Raw genomic sequence first — 19,093 nt, forward strand, 5'->3', positions numbered from 1 at the left:
TCTATATGCCGGGCAATACAATCACCCTCTCGTAAAGTCCAAGACCGTGGACTAGCAATCTAGAAATCGAATACCCTCGAGCCTGCATATTGAAGGTGCTCACATGGCCTCTACTGTCTTGCCAGGAGAGCATGGGCCTATGTCAATAAAAGCTGAGTTGATTTTATGCCCAGGGCAAAGTATGTTGGAGGCTTGGGGGCTGAGCATGCTTGAGTGGGCCTGGGCCCTGGGCTCGAGGTGGAGACCCCAGCCCCAGAACGTAGGTCCCGTTATTTCTAGGGCGCAGGCTTTAATGCCGGGAGTAATGCGCGAGGCCGGAATAAAGTTTATCCCGCCTAAAATACTAAAAATACTACTATTAATAGCCTATTTAATATTTAATACTTTTATTAACAGCTTATTTTAAATAATAATACTTTTTTTAATAACCGCAATAATAGTAAATTTAATAAATATATTTAAAAAATAATAAAAAAATAAATTATATAAATAATATATAGCTTATTTATATAAACCTATAATTTATAAACCCCTAATTTTTTAAATTCCTTTTATTATAATAACTAATACTAAAGGTAATAATAATACTACTTTTTTTACTTATTTGCTTACTTTTACTTATACACCTACTTTTTTATTAACCTGGCTGCTAGCGGCCTATATTACTAACATAGTAAATTATTTAGGCTATAAATTAGTAATTTTAAAAAAATTTTATAAGTAATTATACTATTTATAGCATAAGCTTGTGCTTTATAAGCCTGCTAATAAAGTTAATATAATAAAAAAAATTATAGCCTGCCCTATTAACTAAAAAGCTATTATTAAGTAATATATTAATATATTTACTAAAAATAATTTAATTTATAAATATTATACCTAAGGCTATAAGCTATTTATAAAATATATTACCATGCTAGGCTACTTTAATAATAATTATATAAATTATTATTAAAATAGTTTAGGTGCATAATATATTAATAAATATAAGTTATAGCCTTTATTTACCTGTAAGTATATTAACTAATATATTTAGTTTTTATACTAGGTAATAATAATAATAATAATAATAATAAAATAAAGAAAGAAAAAAAAAAGGCTAAAAAAAAATAAAAAAAAAAGGCNAAAAAAAAAAAAAAGTAAATGCTATTACTTTACCTATATATATTATTTAATCCGCCTACTACCTGTACTAGCTTATAATTATAATAATAATAAACTTTAATATTATTATAACTAGGCTAGCTACTATAGCCCATGTTATAATTTTTATAATAAATAACCTTATTAATAAAGCTAGTTTTAAAAGTATTAAATATAATAATAATAATAAGTAAGTAATTTTTTTTAGTTTATTTTCCCTGGGGCTAGACCCTAGTAATAAAAAAGTTTAAATTTATTATAATTTATTAGGTATAGTTAATTATAAATATTATTAAAAATAGCTTATATAAACCATAGGTAAAGATTTAGTATTTAAAGGTAAGTATTTAATAAAATATTAATATTATTTTAGTTTATTAATATCTTTTGTTTAACTTTAAACTAATAAAATTAACTACTTAATAACTTTAAAAACCTTATTTAAAGTATGTTATTATAGTTTATAGCCTGCTAGTTAAATATTATAGCCTTGTTTTATTATTATTTAAGTTATATTTTACTTTTAATAAATAATAAATAGTTATTACCTTATTTATTCTTGTAATACCTAAAACTTAACTTTATAATATTAAATTATATATTATTATGGCTACCTCCCGGGATTAAACTTAATTATATTATTTTTTTAATATATTATTATAAAAAATAATTTATAATTATATTATTTATTATATTTTTATACTTTATTATAAAATTATTACCTGGCGCCCTGGCTATATAATATATTATAAATTATATAAAGGCTATAGGCAACTATTACTAGTAAGCACTAGCTAAGATATTATTAATATAAAAACTAAAGTTATAGGTTAAGCGCCTGGAGGCCACCTTTATATTACCTAGTAATATAAAAGTAATTATAATATAAATTATTAAAAAGCGCCTTTTTACGCCCTGCGTTTAGTATATAAAAAAAAATAAATTATTTATAAATTATATTATTATTAATAAATTACTGTCCGGCGCCTGCGCTAACTACTATTATATTTTAAAAAGTAAATATTATAATTATTATAATAAGTACCCTAACTAATAGTCCGCAAAGCTAGTAACTAACTATAATAATTTAAAAATTAATATTAAAAATATTATTACTACTGCCCGTGCCGCAAAAAAAAACTATATAAAAATAAAAAAAAAAAAAATAATAACCATGTTATAAAGCAGTTATAATACTACCTAGTAAATAGCTAAGTATTTACTTAAATATTAACTTTTACTTAACTATAAACCCGTGGCCGCGCTAAGTAGCTTTATAACTTATTTAATATAATAACTACTTAAAAAAACATGTTTGCCGCCGCTTAAAAGGCATTTACTAAAATATACCTTAATATTACAGCCAAGTTTATAAAAAAAGTAGGTTTATTAATAAATAAAAAAAAAGGTAAAAATAAGTTCCTGTCAGGGCCGACATTGATCCGGGTCACGCCATTGAGCGATGCCTGAGGCACCCAGGTCATGCCACCGCGAAGCGTTAACATCACCCGTGCGGGATGCCTTAGGCATTTATTTAGCTTAGTAAACCTTATTACTATAAATTACTATATAAAACTTAATATAACGTTAAATTTAATATAATATTAGGTTTAATATAATATTAGCTTTAACTAGGGACCTTAGCTTAGGGACCTTGGGTTTTAGGTGCTATTTAAATAGTAAAATAAAGGCGTGTTTTATATTAAATTACCCTAATAATTAAAAAGTAGTTATAAGGGGCGTGAATATAAAAATATTTAAATATTACCTACTTTTTAAATAAAAATAACTTAAAAAATTATTTAAAGGCCTTAGGCCTCCGGGCAAGGCTTATATAAAAAGGCTAAAAGCTATAATATATTTAGTTTTTTAAGTAATTTTTTTAGTTAAATTTATTAAGGTTTTAAATACTTTATTTTTATTAATTAAAAATATTTTACTAAGCTTTATTATTATTAGTAAAAAATATTTAAGTGCTAGGGCGCCCTTATAGTTAAAATTACTTTTTTTATTAATTTTTAAATATTATTAATATGGTATCCTAAACTAAATTTTTAAATAAATAAAGGCGGACCAGAGCTATTTTAGTTAAGGTTTTTAAAATATAAATTTAGGTATAAAAAAGCTTGGGACTATTATTCCTACCTAAACCTATATTATTAATATATAATAATACCCTTATTATTAAGGTTAATAACTTAAACTATAAACTAAATAACTTATCCCCTTTAAAGGGTAAGGCTTAAAAAGATTTTTTACCACCTTTTTTTTTAAAAATCCTATATAATATATTAACCCTAAATATATTATAATAAGTGCTATTTTAATTAAAAATATTACCTTAGGGACGCCTGTGGCTAGGCTATTTACTATAATATTATAATAAAATATATTATTAAAACTAAAGCCTAATAAGAGTAAGTAAATAGCTTAGTAAACTAAAAAAAATTAGTAGCTAAACAGGCCACCTCCGCCTGCTAAAAATCCTAAAAAGCTATTTAACTTATTAAGCTTGGATAATAATAATAGTATTATAAGTAAAATACTACCTAACTAGGACTAAGCGCATAAATAACCTTAAATATTTATTAAAAATAAGGTTATTAAGGTATTAGCATGGTAATTATTATAAAGTAAGCCTAAGCTAAAGAAATTAAAGCCTTTAAATATTAAGATTTTTAATAATAAAAACTTAATAAAATTAAAAATATTTTTTAATAATTTTAAAAATATATTTAATAAAGCCCCTGTATAGTATAGTACTAAAATAAGTAAAGTTATTTATTTAATAAGCAAAGTTAAAGAAAATACATAACACAAGTAGTGTGTAAAGTAAAAAAAGCTTACTAAGCCACCTATATGGGTAATATTTAAGTAATTTATATGCTAATAGGTTAACCTAAAAAAAAATTAAGCTAGTTAAAAAATAAAGTATTTTATAAATAACTAATAAAATAGCTAATTACTAAAGGTATAGTTAGTAAAGTTTTAAAAAATAATTTCTAACCCCCTCCGGGGCACTGCTAAAGAAGTTATTATTTATATTTATATATTAAATAAGCTATATTAGTAGTATATAGCGCGCCTGCAGAATTTTTTAATTACCTTTAAAGGTGTTAATATAAAAATAACCTAATATAAGTTAATTTTAGCACGCGAAAAGTAAARAGCGCCTAAAAATAATAATTAAAAAAAAAATAATAAAAACCCTCCTGTTATAAAGGACAAGAATCTAGTAAAAAATATTAACTAAAGTTAAAATAAAAATATTTTAGTAAATAAAAAAAACTAAAATTTATTAGGGCAGCCCTTAAAAAAGCAAGGTTAAAAAAATTATTATAGCTTTAAGGGTAAAACTAGTAAGTAAAAGCTAGCACAAGCTAAGCGTTAGCTTTTACCTAAAAAATAAAATAAATAAAAAAAAAAAAATTATTACTATACGTGCGGCGCGGAAGGGTATTTTATAAAAAATTACTTAATTAAAATAAAAGTAAATAAAAAACTAAAAATTAAATAGTAATTACTAGGCCCTAAGCTATTAACTTTAACTAGTGTAAATAAACCTACTATATTTTTTATTCTAGCGGATTTATAAGTTTAAAAAAATAATTTAAATAAATAGTTTAAAGCTTTGCTAGATACTAGGGCTAGTATAAATTTTTTTTTAGTTTAATTTTTAAAAAAGCAAGGAATTAAAACGGCTGCGGACTAGATACTATAACTAGTCTAGTATATTAATAAAAAAATTACTTTTTACTATAGCTAATTTAAGGCTAAAATATAAATCCGCGATTTTATTAGCAAGATAAAGATATTTAATATAATATTTTATATTATTAATCTTATTTATAATAAATACTAAGCCATGCTTAGACAGCCTTAAATAGCTAAAGTAAATTTAAATATTTTTTTAATTACTAGTTAATAGTGTTGGCGGTATTATACCCCATGCTTTTAAATTAAACTAGTAAAAAAATTTATTAAAATAATAAAAAAAGGTTTTATACTCTTGGTCTTATATAAATTAAAAAAAACTAAAGGTATACTAGTTATAGTTCTGCCTTTTTAATATATTAAATAAAGTTGGGTCTTTTTTAAAAAAAAAGTGTTTTAACTTTTAAGTAAGAAAGTATGTTATAAAATTTTTTTAAAAAAAGGTAAAATACCTTTTTAGGGGCCTATTTATAGCCTCTCCTATTATAAATTATTAACTTTAAAAAAGTATTTTAATAAGATGCTGGCAAGGGGTTAAATATAACTATTTTAAAGTTTAATAGAAGCGCTTATTTTTTTTACCTAAAAAGTAAATAAATCTTTATATTTATATGTTAATTATTAAGGTCTAAACGTAATAACCTAAAAAAATTATTATTTATTACCTTGTATTAACAAACTTATAAATTAGTTAGTAAATATATAATACTTTATTAAACTTAACCTTTATAACGCGTATTACTATATCCGCATAAAGTAAAAAAATAAGTAAAAGATAGTGTTCTAAACCCGGTACAGCTATTATAAATATATAATTATACTATTTAGTTTTACTAATATACCTGTAATATTTTAGTCCTATATTAATATAGTAATAAGCAGGGTTTTTAATAATTTTTATGTGGTTTACCTAAATAACATCCTAATTTTTTTAAAAATTAAAAAAAAGTATATTTAGCATGTTTAAAAAGTCCTAGAGCGCTTGTAAAAGCATAATTTATATATAAAGTTATTAAAGTATAATTTTTACTAAAAAAAGGTAAAGTTTCTTAGCTTTATTATTAGCCGGGGCGGAATATTTATTAACCTAGTATAAAGTTAAATAGTTATTAATTAGCCAGCGCTAATATTATATTATAAGTTATAAGTTTTTTTAGGGTTTGTAAATTACTTTAAATAATTTATTAAAGGGTATACTAAAGTAACTCGCCCTATAATATAGTTTTTAAAAGGCATGGTTAAGGGGTGTAAAAACAGCCCCTTTTTATAGCTAAATAATATATAAAAAGCTTTTAAAAAGGTTAAATTTACTTTTACCTAGCCTCCGGTATTATAGTATTTTAACCTAAAAAAAAAGATTTTTATTATTATAAACATGTTAAATTTTATTATAGCTAGTATTATTACATAGTTAAATTAAAAAAAGATATTTAATAAAAAAAAACGGAACTAGTGGCGGCCTGTTGCCTTTTACTTTTAATAGCTTTATAAACTAAAGCTAAAATATAAGGTTTATAATTAAAAACTACTTGTAGTTATTAAGTTTTTTAAAAAGTGGTAATATTACTTAAAGGGCTTTATATATTTTATATATATTTAGTATAATTATAATAACTTACGGTACTTTTTTAAAATAAAGGTTTTAAATTAAAGGCAAGCTTATTAGGCAGAATTATTAATAGTTTATAACTTTAAGATTAAGTATAAGCTAGGAAAATTTAATTTAGTAAATATATTATTAAGGCACCTGGATTATTAAGCAAGAAATAAAAAGTATTAAGTTAGTTTGCTTTTAACTTTATAAAAAAAATTAAAGTTATTTTTTAACTAAATTAACACTAGATAGGCGCTGGAGGGCCTAGCTACCTTTTTAAAAAAAGGTTAAAAAAAGTATTAGCTCCCGGGGCTAATATATTTTAAGTTATAGGTTATAAAAGTAGCCTATAAAAAAAAACCCGCTAGATTAGCTATAAAACCTTTTTAGTAAAAGTTACTTAAAGCCTAATATAAGAACGCTTATGCTAGCTATATTTAGTAATAATTAAAAAAAATAATTTTAGTTAAAATAGGGCAGGGCTTTTATTTAAAGCACTAGCATATAAAAAATAATTTTTTTTTTTATTAAAAGGCTATTTATATCCCTCCCGTGTTTATATTATAGTATAAAATTATAAAGGTATATTATAATAATCCCTATACAGGCTATTTTAATTATAAGTATATTATTAAGCTATTTAAGCACAAGTTTTAGTAGGAAAATCTTAATAAAAAAATACAAGAGTATATTAAAGGGTGTCCCTTATATTAAAAGTCTAAAGCTTTATAATAACTAGCCCAAGGCTAGCTTACCTTTTTATTAGTTTTAAATATACTATAAAAAAATCTTTTTATAAACTTTATTATTAGCTTACCTTTATTAAAGTATAAAGGCCGCGTGTACAACATAATATTAGTAATAGTAAATTATTTTAGTAAAAAAGTAAAATATATTTTTACTACTTAAAAAGTTAATGCTAAAGAGCTAGCTAATAAGTTTATTAAAAAAATAGTATGTAATACAGGGGCGCCTAAAAGCCTAGTTATTAATTAAAACTTATTATTTACCTTAGGTTATTAGTAATTATTTTATTAAATACTATAAATTAAAAAACGCCTTAGCACTGCGTACTATTTATAATTAAATAATTAAATTAAATAATAAAATTAAACACTTAAAACATACTTATATATTTATTATAACTTTTAATAAAATAACTAGGTTATATTTTTGCTAGCTATATTATTTACCTATAATAATTTAAAGCATAATATAACTAAATACACACCCTGGATAGCCTTGCGCGGCTAAAAACCTATTATTTTCTTACTAAAGAATTACAGGAAAAAAATATTATATTTTTTATTAAAAAAAAGACTTTATTAATTATAAAAGTTGTGGGATAAATTACAAAATTATATAAATAAGGCTTAAAAAAAGTAAGCTTTTTATTATAATAAAAAGCATACCCTTACTAAATTTAAGGTTAGGAATAATATTTTATTATTACTATATAATATTAAGATAATCTGGCTAAGTAAAAAACTTAATTAAAAGTTTAATAGTTCCTTTAAAATTATTAAACCTATTAAAAAGCAGGTATATTAGCTCTAGCTTACTAGTTATTATACTTAGTTAAAAATTTATTTAGTATTTTATATATTTTTGCTAAGGCTTTATACCAAGTAACCTGGATTTAAGGGGGATAAGAAAATGCCTAACATAGAACTTATTAATAAAAAGTAAGAATAAAAAGTTAAAGCTATTCTTACTAAATAACATGCTTATAAATTAAACTAGTTTTTAGTTAAATAAAAAGGCTAGCCTAGTTATAAAAACTTATAAAAGTTACTTAAAAATCTTAAGCACGCACAAGAGGCTTTAAAAAATTATTATAAACTAACTAAAATAATATTAAAACGCCCCTGGTTTAAAAAAAAGTGGTAATAATTTTTTACTTACTAGGTTTTTATATTATTAAAGCTAAAGGACTAGTAAAGTGGTTACCTTTCTCCTGTATTTTAAAAGGTTTAAAGGTTTAATAAATTACTATTATAAATAAAATGCCTTTTAATAGGACCTGGACTACCTGTGGCCCTAAAAATAATATTAAATTTATATATTAAAAACCTAGGTAAAAATAGTTACCTTTTTTTTTTATTTTATATGGTTTTAAGGTTTAATAAACTGCAACCTAAATAACTTTAAACTATTAAAATTTATAAGTTATGTTTACAAAAGCATATTAAAAAGGGAAAAGAGTCTTTTTTTAAAAATAAAAAATAAATAAAATATTAAAGTAGCATAAAATTACCTAAAAGCTAGCTATATAAAACCCTAAAAAGGGGCGTGGATAAAAATATAAAGCCCTTAAAAAATAAAATTTAAGATTACTATAATAGCAGGATTAGTTATGTTAAATATATTTTTATTATATATTTTTTAATACTTTTTATTAAAAGCGGCCAGAGACTTGCCAGCGGATAAGTAAAGCTTATTAATAAGCATAAAAATAGCATAACACAAGTTATTTATAAACTAAACTTTTACTAGTATTTTATTAAAAGCCTTAGTAATATTTTCCGCGCGCTTGTTAAATATTTTTTATATACTTATATATTTTTTTAAGCTCCTGTTAGCAGGCAAGTATTATAAAATATTAATATTATTATATATATAAACTAAAATAAGCTTGTATTTATTATTATTACTATAATATTAAATATATACTAACCCTAGACCCTAAAAAATATAATTATAATAAGGCTTATAAAGGTTCCCCTTAGGGAACACCACTAGTTTACTACTAGTAGTAAGAATTTATTAATTATTTATATTTTTTATTTTTTTACTGTCACGGAAGATTGCCTTAGCATATTTAAGGTATATTTAAAAGTTATTAGCTATTTATACCAGAAGTTATTTAAAAGGGAATAAAAAAAACTTACTTTTATTAAAAGGGTGGGGCCAGCTATAATAAAAGCAAAAAAAGTTAAAGTAAAAAAAGTAAAACTAAAGGGGGTAACTATAAAGGGCGCGGTAGTGCTAGTATTATTATTAGTATTATTATTATTACTATTTAGGATATTTTTATTTAAAATACTTAATAAGTAAAAAAAAAATTAAAAAATATATTATTAGGCTTTAAAAGCCTGTAATAGTTATATATATTATTTATAAGTTAATTAACAGCAGCCCGGCGGGGGATAAAAAATAGTAATAAAATAAATTACTAGTTTTAATAAGTTTTAAGTTAGCATGCTTTAATACTAATATATTATTATTAAAATACCTTTAAACAGGCTACTATAGGTAAAAAAATACTTATTATTAAAGTAAAGCCCTGTATATAAATACAGGCTAAAAAAGGGATTATTTTTAAGATTAATAAAATAAAAGGGCGCTATTTATAGTTAGCTATTTGCTATTACTTAAAAAAAAGTTTTAAAAACTTTATTTAAAATTATTTAGGGGACTTACTACCGGGAAAGTAACTAGGTAAATAGCTAAAAAAAAGTAATTTTTAAAAGCAAGGGGCCTTTAAGGTTTTATTTAAATTTTATTTTCCTGGTTTTTAATAAAAAAAGCTGCTAGCCGCGTTTTTTTAATATTAACAAAGTATAGCGCCGCATTAAAAAAAGAATAATTTTACTTAGGCATAATTAAAATAAAAGATAAGGTAAAAAAATAAAATAAAAGCTAGAATAAAGTTATATAGTTTAGCTATATAAAAGTAATTTAAGGTTTAAAGTTTTAAAAAAACTAGACTTAGGTTAAACTAATAAGAAAGCTATTTTTATAGTTAGGCGCCTTTTTAAAAGTAAATAGGCAGTAAAATATTTTAAATAAAATATTAAATATTATTTAATATCTTAAACCAAGAATAATAAATAATAAAAATAATAATAATAAAAAACGCTGTTATATTATAATATAATAATAAGTTAGTATTATAAATTACTTACCTATTATCTTTTTAAAATGGCTAGCGCTGGATCGCGGATAATCTATTTTTTTAAGGGGGGAAAAATTATTAGGGCTAATATTAATCTAGGTTATACTATTAAATAATACCTAAGGCACCTAGGTTATATTACCATAAAGTATTAATATTACCCATGCAGGATACCTTAGGCACCTATTTAACTTAATAAACCTTATTATTATAAATTACTATATAAAACTTAATATAGTGTTAAATTTAATATAATATTAGGTTTAACATGGCATTAGCTTTAACTAGGGACCTTAGCTTGGGGACCTTGGGTTTTAGGTATTATTTAAGTAGTAAAATAAAGGCGCGCCTTGTACTAAATTACCTTAATAATTAAAAAGTAGCTATAGGGGGCGCGGATGCAAAAATATTTAAATACTACCTACTTTTTAAATAAGAATAGCTTAGGAAATTACTTAAAGGCCTTAGGCCTCTAGGCAAGGCCTATATAAAAAGGCTAAAGGCCATAATATATCTAGTTCTTTAAGCAATCCTTTTAGTTAAATTTATTAAGGTTTTAAATACTTTATTCTTATTAGTTAAAGATACTTTGCCAAGCTTTATTATTATTAGTAGAGAACATCTGGGTGCTAGGGCGCCCTTACAGTTCCCTGGTTTATTAAATAAGTTTAATAAAAAATTATTAAAAAATAATTAATATTTACAGGGCTGGATCCTAATTACTAAAGCTAGTTTAAATTATTATTTTATTTTTAAATTTATACCTATATTATTATTACTCTTGTAGTAAGAGATATTATTTATAATTATAATAAATATATATTAGTAGTGCCTTAAATAACTATTCTTACGCCTTTATTTTTTAGTATTAAACAGGCTATTAATTAACTAGTTATAACTAAAAGGTTTCTTAAATAATAGTTTTTTAAGTAACTATATATGCAATATGGCCATGTATATAAAACCTAGTAAAAACTTTTTATATATAATAAGGTTTAAAATAGCCTGCTTAATAATAACCCCCTAAGCCTTATAAATTATTATTATATATATTAGTATAGCTAAAAACTATATATAAGTGTAGATAGCGCCGTGGTAGTAAAAGTCTTATTTTATATAAAAAATTAGCACCATGTTACGGCTATTATTTTTTTAGCATGTAAATTATTATACTAATTAAAAGCTATTATTAAAGTAAGCAGTATTTTTTAGGTAGGATTTATAATTTTTAATAGCTATATAATATTTATTAATATACTTATAGCACTGTTTATAAAACCCCTTTTTATTTAAATATTTTATATTAGCATAATATAATAGCTAAAAAAACTATAAGCTTTTTAGCTAGGTTTTTAGCCTGGTTTATTTTTATAGTTATAACACTAAATTTAATATAATTAGCTTATAAAATAATTATAGGCCTACTAAAGTTTAATACATGGCTATAATTATACTAGTATATATTATTTTTTTTTTATATATATAAATTATATTTACAAAGGTATTACTCTTGCTTGTAGGTAACTTAGCCTGTACTTATATTATAAAAAGCTTTTAGTTTTTTATTATAATAATATTTTTTTTTAAATACTTTAATATAAAAATAAATATATAAGCTATTTAAGAGCTTGCGGTTTAGTAATAAATAATATTTAACTTAATAATAATATTAAATTAATTATATAAACACTAACCAGCCTTTTTTTTTATTTATAAGTAAAGACATGGCCTTAAAAAAAGGGCTTTAGCTAACTAAAGGCAGCTAGTAAAAATCCCTAGCTAAAATAATATTTAAGCTATTAAAGGGTTTAGCTTTATAATTTAAAAAAATTTTATAATATTATTAGTTAATATAATATAACTATTTTAAACTTATTATAAACTTTTTATTAATAATTAAATATAACACGCCGCGGAAACTTGCCTGTAAGGCTAATAATATTAAAGGCTATAGGTAATTATAACCCCCCTTGCCCTTTAATATAATTAGTAATTAAAATAATAAGTATAAGGTTTAGCTACTAATATTATACATGGTAATATTAGTTAAAGTAGCCTATATAATAATAAAGGTCTTATAATTACTAGCGTAAAAAGCTATATATTTTAAGGTTATAAATAATAAGTTAATAATATAAAATTTACTAGTGCCAGCCTTGCTATTTAAATTAATTAATAACTACCTTAATAAAAGTAATAAATATATAAAAATAAATTATTACTTATTACCTATATAAAAAACCAGTAAACCGCGCGATTATAAAATGCTTTTATAATATTTAATTATAATATTATATAGCTAGTGTTACTTAACCTTTAGGCTATTTAAATAAGCTAATAAATAAGTTAATATATTTACTAGGTAATTTGCCTTTGCTAAATTTTAAAATTTTAAATTAAAACTAGGTTTTTTTACATACTAAGTTTAATTATATTATTAATTAATATCACGCTGGCCCAGGCTATTAAGTTTTATAAAAAAATTATTATTATAGCCGGGCTACTAAGCTACCATAATCTCTTAAAAAAGCACCTTAGTAATTAGGCTAGTATTATTATTCTAAGTTAGTAAATTAATTTTATTTTTTATATTTTTATTATCCTACATGTAGCTATTTTTTTTATAACCATAATATTCACAGCAGTATTTATACACGTTATAAAAGCTATTAAATATTAATTTATTAACTATACACAGGTTATTTATCTTAATAAATAAATAATAAAGTATTAACTTAATATAAGTAAAGTTTTTTAAGTTTATAACTTAACTATATATTAGGTAGTACTAAATAACATAATTTTTTATCTTACTTTTAACCTTTTTATATACTTTAGGCTATAGGGTATAGCAGCGCATGTAATATAATAATATTAAATTAATAAGCTTTAGTAGCTATTATATATACTTTATTATTATATTTAAACCCTGTTTAATACCACCTTTTTTATTACTAGTATTATTATAGTCTATATTTAGTAGTAAAAATAGGTTATTTTATTCTTAATTTATAAAACACGAAATAATAACCATGCTATAGCTTAATATTTAAAATAATAGGCCTAGTAAATAGTAATAAACCTTTTATATAAACTAATCTTGCTTTATAATTAGGGTATTTATTATTTTTTATACTAGTAATAGTAAAAAATGGCATGTATTAATATACTTAAAAACTAATTTTATAACCTTTTTATATAACCTTATTTTTTTTTAGGCTTTATAATATACTTAGTAATATAATAAAGTAAAAAATACTTATTAATATATATAACTATGTTTAAGTTTATAAGCCACCCTAAGCTAATAATTAGGTTAAACATATTTAAGGTTATATTATTATAAGCTAAAAAAAAATAGTAGTATATATTACTAGTTAGTTTTATTAACTAAGAATTATGCCGTGTTATTATAAAAAAATAAAAATAATAAATAACTTACTTAATTTACTTATTTTTTTATTAATAATAATTTATACTATAATAATAATATAATACATGGTTTATAACCTGCGCAAGATAAGTAAGTATATTTTTTTATTAAAACTAGGGTAGCTAAATAGCCTTATAATTTATATTAATAATAATAATCTATACACGGGAAGGGTTTATAACCATAATATATATACCTTAATAAGCCTTAAATAATTACTATAACTTGTTAAACTATTAAAGGCTATTAAAAATAGGGGTGGATTATATTTAATATATATTATAATTATAAGTTAAACCTTAACCTTGCTATTTATAGCAAAATTAATTATTTATAATATTAAACTTAGGCTTAATAACTATATTAAAAAACATGTGGTAATAATAATAAAACCATGCTATAATAATATAAGGGTTATTTTATAAATTATACCATGTAATTTATTTATAAATAGCCTTTATATTATTATACCATGCTTTATACTTAAGTAATTACTATATTAGGTTATCCTAGTATAAATTAATTATAAAAAATATTAAAAATAAGTAAGCCATGCTTATTTAAGAAATAAGTAATTAAAATAACACGCATGGTAATAAAAAACAGGCCACTTATTAATATTTTTAATTATGGCTTTTAAGCTATTTTTCTTACTATGCTAAAATAGCCGCGTACCACAAATAGTTTTAAAAAAATTAATAATAAAACTTAGTAGTATAAATAATTTAGCTATATTTAATTAAAAGGCTGCTTGTAACTTTTTTATAAAAATATCTTGCTAGCTAGGCGCGTGGTTATAAATATAAAAATTAGCTTGTTAATTTATTTATTAATAATAAATTATATTAAAGTAAATATATTAAAACTAGGAATGCCGTGCAAAATAGCCACTTTTATATTTAAGTAAGTATTTAATATAATCTATAAATAACACCTTGCGCGGGCATGTTATAACTAGCTTTATATTATTATAAAAAAAAGGGTAAAAAATACTAGTAATAGTAATTATTATAAGTAATTAAACTTAAATAATAATATTATATAAAATAAAAAAAAAGTTAAATAAGAATTATTACGCACTAGCTTAGTAATATTATTTATTATAGCCTGTAAAGCCTTAAGCTTTATAATTATTATAAGTAAATTAGGTATTATAACTATATTAGGCGCCTGTATATTATTAAGATTTATTTATTAATTATTATTTAAGGTAATTAGCTTACTAGCTAGTTCCTAGTTTAAAATAAAATAATTAACTAGTTTATTTTTTAGTAACTATGTAAGGTTATAGTTATTTTTAACTATATTTTAATATTTTAAATAGTTTACCTAAAGGTAATCTAGTTATTATTTAATTACCTAACACTATACTTTAAAGTTATAATAAAATTATAGGTATATTTTCTAGTTTATACTAAAATTAAATAGCTATAATATTAATACCTTAAGTTTTTTAAATAAAAGCAGGAGCTATTTATATACTTAATTAGTATTTTATAAAAAGTTAATAATATAGCCTTTATATAAATACTAATAACCTTAAATATAATAAACCTTAATAAATATATAAACTTTTATAATTAATATTTTCTTAATTTATATTAATTCTAGGAGGTAAGAAGGAATATTACTAGGATTTATTTTATTTTATAAATTAAATTTAAAAATCTTTTAGTTTTAGTTAGCTAACATGTAACGCCTGTAAATATTATTTTTTTTAAAGGTTTATATTAAATTAATATTTTTAATAATAATTACATGTTTTTAGTTAGTATATATTAAGCTAGTAATAAAAATTATTTAATAGCTTTTAATTATAGTCCGCAATAGCTAAATATATAAAATTAATAAGGGGAGATAAATATAGTAAGAAAGCATGGTTTAGGCCTGCATGTATAAAAAGGCTAAAGTTAACTTTAATAGTTTATAAAGGTAAAGGTAATTTATTTTTAATAATTAACTAGGAGCTTACAGCGGTAAAGCTATTAATATTTAATTTAATATTATTTTTATTAATAATAATAGCTGGCTGCGGGCGCCTAGCTAGTAAGTAAGGTATAAATAATAATAAAAACATGGTTATTACAGGCGTGGAAGATGGTATAGGAATAATAAATATTATTAATAATAATAATTATATTAAAGGTAAATAAAAAGGTTAAGGTTTACTAAAAATAATTATATAAATTACTTAATTAATTACTTACTAGGCACGCTGTTATTTTATATTTTTATAATATTATTTTACTTATTATAAGTTATTAAATAAATATACACTATAATATTAATAATCTAGCTTTAGTTATAATAAGCACGGTTATTATATATTTAGGTTAGTTTTACTAAAAGGGGGGCGTTAAGTAAGTAAATTAAAAAAATTAATAATTATAGTAAAGTACTTTTTACTTTTTTAAAGTTATATTAATAATAATAATATATAAATAAAGCTATATAAACTTAAAATACCTATTAATTTTTATAATTAATATAAGTTTTAGCAGGCTTATAGCCTGCAACACGCTAAAATTATATTATTAAAAGCTAATAACTATATTTAATATAGTAAGTGGTTAATATTATATTTAACTTTATAAATATAGGCTATATAGTATTTAAATATAGGAATTAAGGCCAGGAATAGTAAATAATAATATTATAAAAATTTAGTAGTAAAAAAAGATTATATAATAGTGTTTTTTTTTAACTAATTATAATAACCTTAATATTATAAGTTTAGGTAGTAAGAAGAGGTTATATAATAATATTTTTTTTTAACTAATTATAATAACCCTAAGTAATTTTACTATTTTACATAATCCCTAATAAAGCTCACGTGACCGGGAGCCGGGACCTACGATTTATCGTGCGCGGGCCTCCACTTTGTTCCGGCCTCGCGCAATTAAGACCAAGACTAAGGCTTCCCGGGGACGGCAACTATCACTGCATCCACCATCTCCTACAACGTAGCACTCCGTGATCAATGCTGCTGTGCCATCTTTGCGCTCCCTTGGAGCCGCCCTTCATATGTCTATACGATGCCATCACCCAAGCGGCTGTTCTTAGCCGATGAAGAGCTTGGGAAGAAAGACGACGACCATCGGCTGAAGAACCATCCGGAACAGCGATGGCAGCCAAAGCCATGGAAGCTTGTTCGACGCAGGAGAGTCTTTCTTATTCCAGTCATACTCTATCTTATTTATATGTTCTTCAAGAACATGCCAACAGACGTCCCTCCTGCCAGAGATCGGCTGCAATCCAAGTTGCCGCCAACACACCATGTCATGTCTGATACGCCTCTTCCGCCAGGGTTATCTCGGTCTGACCCTCCTCCACGCGCGGAGCCTGATGGCAGGGACAAAGATGATCTATACTACGAAGGGAAACTTCAATTTTATAACCTGGCAAGGACCCTGAAACTCTTTTCCGGCCATGGTGGGAAGAGCCCTTCTAGCGCAACAGTATTCGCAGGTGCAAGCCTAGGGAGCGTGTCGGACCTGTTACCCCTCGCCTGTCGTATGGCGAATCATAAGAAAAACGCTGTGCATTTCGTACTTGTGGGAAGGGATGATGTTTCCATTGAGGGAATCCAACGCGTAAACGGGCTGAATGGGGAGACTTGCCCGCTCAACTGGCATGGTGCGTTCGTCCTTTGATCGACATACTTCTGTCCATGGCTACTAACCTCTAAATAGATGCCCGAGTTGACTACGCTCGTTGGTCCACTGATGGTCGCATGGAGCGAGCAGTAGCTGCTGTACTGCCATACGTCCAGGCATATCTTCGACCGCGGGTGCTGATTACCCAAGGAGAACCCCTGGAAGAACAATTCTTCTTGAGAGCCATGCGAAAAGCCCAAGAATATGGATTGTCACATATTATCCTTCCCCGGGCCGCAAGGGACTTAATGTGGATAGCTGCTCTTGACAGCCATGCTCTTCAAAGTACGCACCGCGCTTTCAATCTATGATTTAGTGCTCTTATATTGACCTTTTTGACGACAGATTGGAATGATATTCATGTCGAATTTCTCATAAATGCAGCGTCACACTCCACTGGTTCGCTTCTCAGGTTAATCAAATCCCTAGACCGGGCAGATTTTCTCGGGTTCAGCCCGGGTTTGACAATTGAGCTCCCTTCTCATGCAGACCATGGCCTGCTACAATCTCTTGAAGGAATGAAGTGGCTCTCTGGTACATCCAGCAAAATCACTGTGCGTCGGCGGATTCAGTTACACCAGATGAGCCCCAACGAGGCCTCTTTACGTACAGTCGAAGCCTTTTATCCCAAAAAGCCGACTTTCTCGCACGTTGTTATGCTCTCTCCTAATGTTGAACTAGCACCTTCCTTCTTCCACTACTTGCTGTATACCATGTTGAAATACAAGTACTCGGCCCAATCTACCATGCCATATGACAAGTTGATGGGAATTTCCCTGGAACTTCAATCGTCGCCTCTTACCAACAACAAGCCTATCGAACGACCGGATATTGAAAACAGTTACTATCGGAACAACAACGCGCCAGGCACACTGCCCATGTTCTTATGGCAAGCACCTAATAGCAATGCTGTGCTTTACTTTGGTGATAAGTGGGCGGAGTTGCATTCTTTTCTCAGCCGTCGACTGGCAGCTAAAATAGACGCCGAGTCCCAAGTGGAGGGGGATGAGAGAGTTATTTCGAAAATATATCCTGCCTTCATGGAACATTTGCTTGAGCTGCTTCGTGCCAGGGGATACTACCTGCTATATCCTGCGTTTTCTGATAAAGGAAAATTTTCCCTTGCAACTTTCCACAACGAATTATTTCAACTACCGGAAGAGTTTGACCAGAGATCTGACACGGATTCCATTTCTGAAGCATTCCGTGGACCCGCGATGAATGAGAAACCTCTAAGCAGGGCTTCAACCTTGATGCCACTCCTTAACACGTTCGCGCTAGAGTTACCTGACATCAAAGCTCTACCTAAACTGTCATACCGTGGCGAAGAGCTGACTGACTCGCTGGACCGCCTAGCAAGCGAAGAATATCGGAGGGAATTCAGTGTACGTTATGGAGGCTGCCAGGGCTCGGTGGGCGATGGGACCGCAGATCTGTTCTGCCAAGCATGAGCAACGGATGAAATACACACCGCACCTATGAACAATTCTGAAGTAGATAGGATTTATACTCTTTCATATATTTCTCTAACCATGCCTCTAAACTTTCAACCTACCAGGGATTGTAGCCTTATATGGCCTTGGTATACTTCCAAGATGCCGACACGTGACGTCAACTCGGCGTCTTCTTGGCGCGGCTTACTAAGGCGAGGAAGC

The 19,093-nt window shown here is 25.2% G+C and overlaps 1 protein-coding gene across 1 annotated transcript; it reads left to right on the forward strand.

Annotated features, from left to right (window-relative positions):
* Positions 1–16,817: 16,817 nt before the first annotated feature.
* Positions 16,818–18,889, forward strand: DSM5745_10052 (uncharacterized protein; the record flags this gene model as incomplete). The annotated part of the gene is made up of 3 exons (XM_026752068.1): positions 16,818–17,418; positions 17,475–17,723; positions 17,784–18,889. The coding sequence occupies 3 exons, from the start codon at positions 16,818–16,820 to the stop codon at positions 18,887–18,889; spliced, it is 1,956 nt and encodes a 651-aa protein (XP_026599130.1).
* Positions 18,890–19,093: the final 204 nt, after the last annotated feature.

Source organism: Aspergillus mulundensis (assembly GCF_003369625.1).
Source record: "Aspergillus mulundensis strain DSM 5745 chromosome Unknown scaffold_14, whole genome shotgun sequence".
Taxonomy (NCBI): Eukaryota; Fungi; Ascomycota; class Eurotiomycetes; order Eurotiales; family Aspergillaceae; genus Aspergillus; species Aspergillus mulundensis.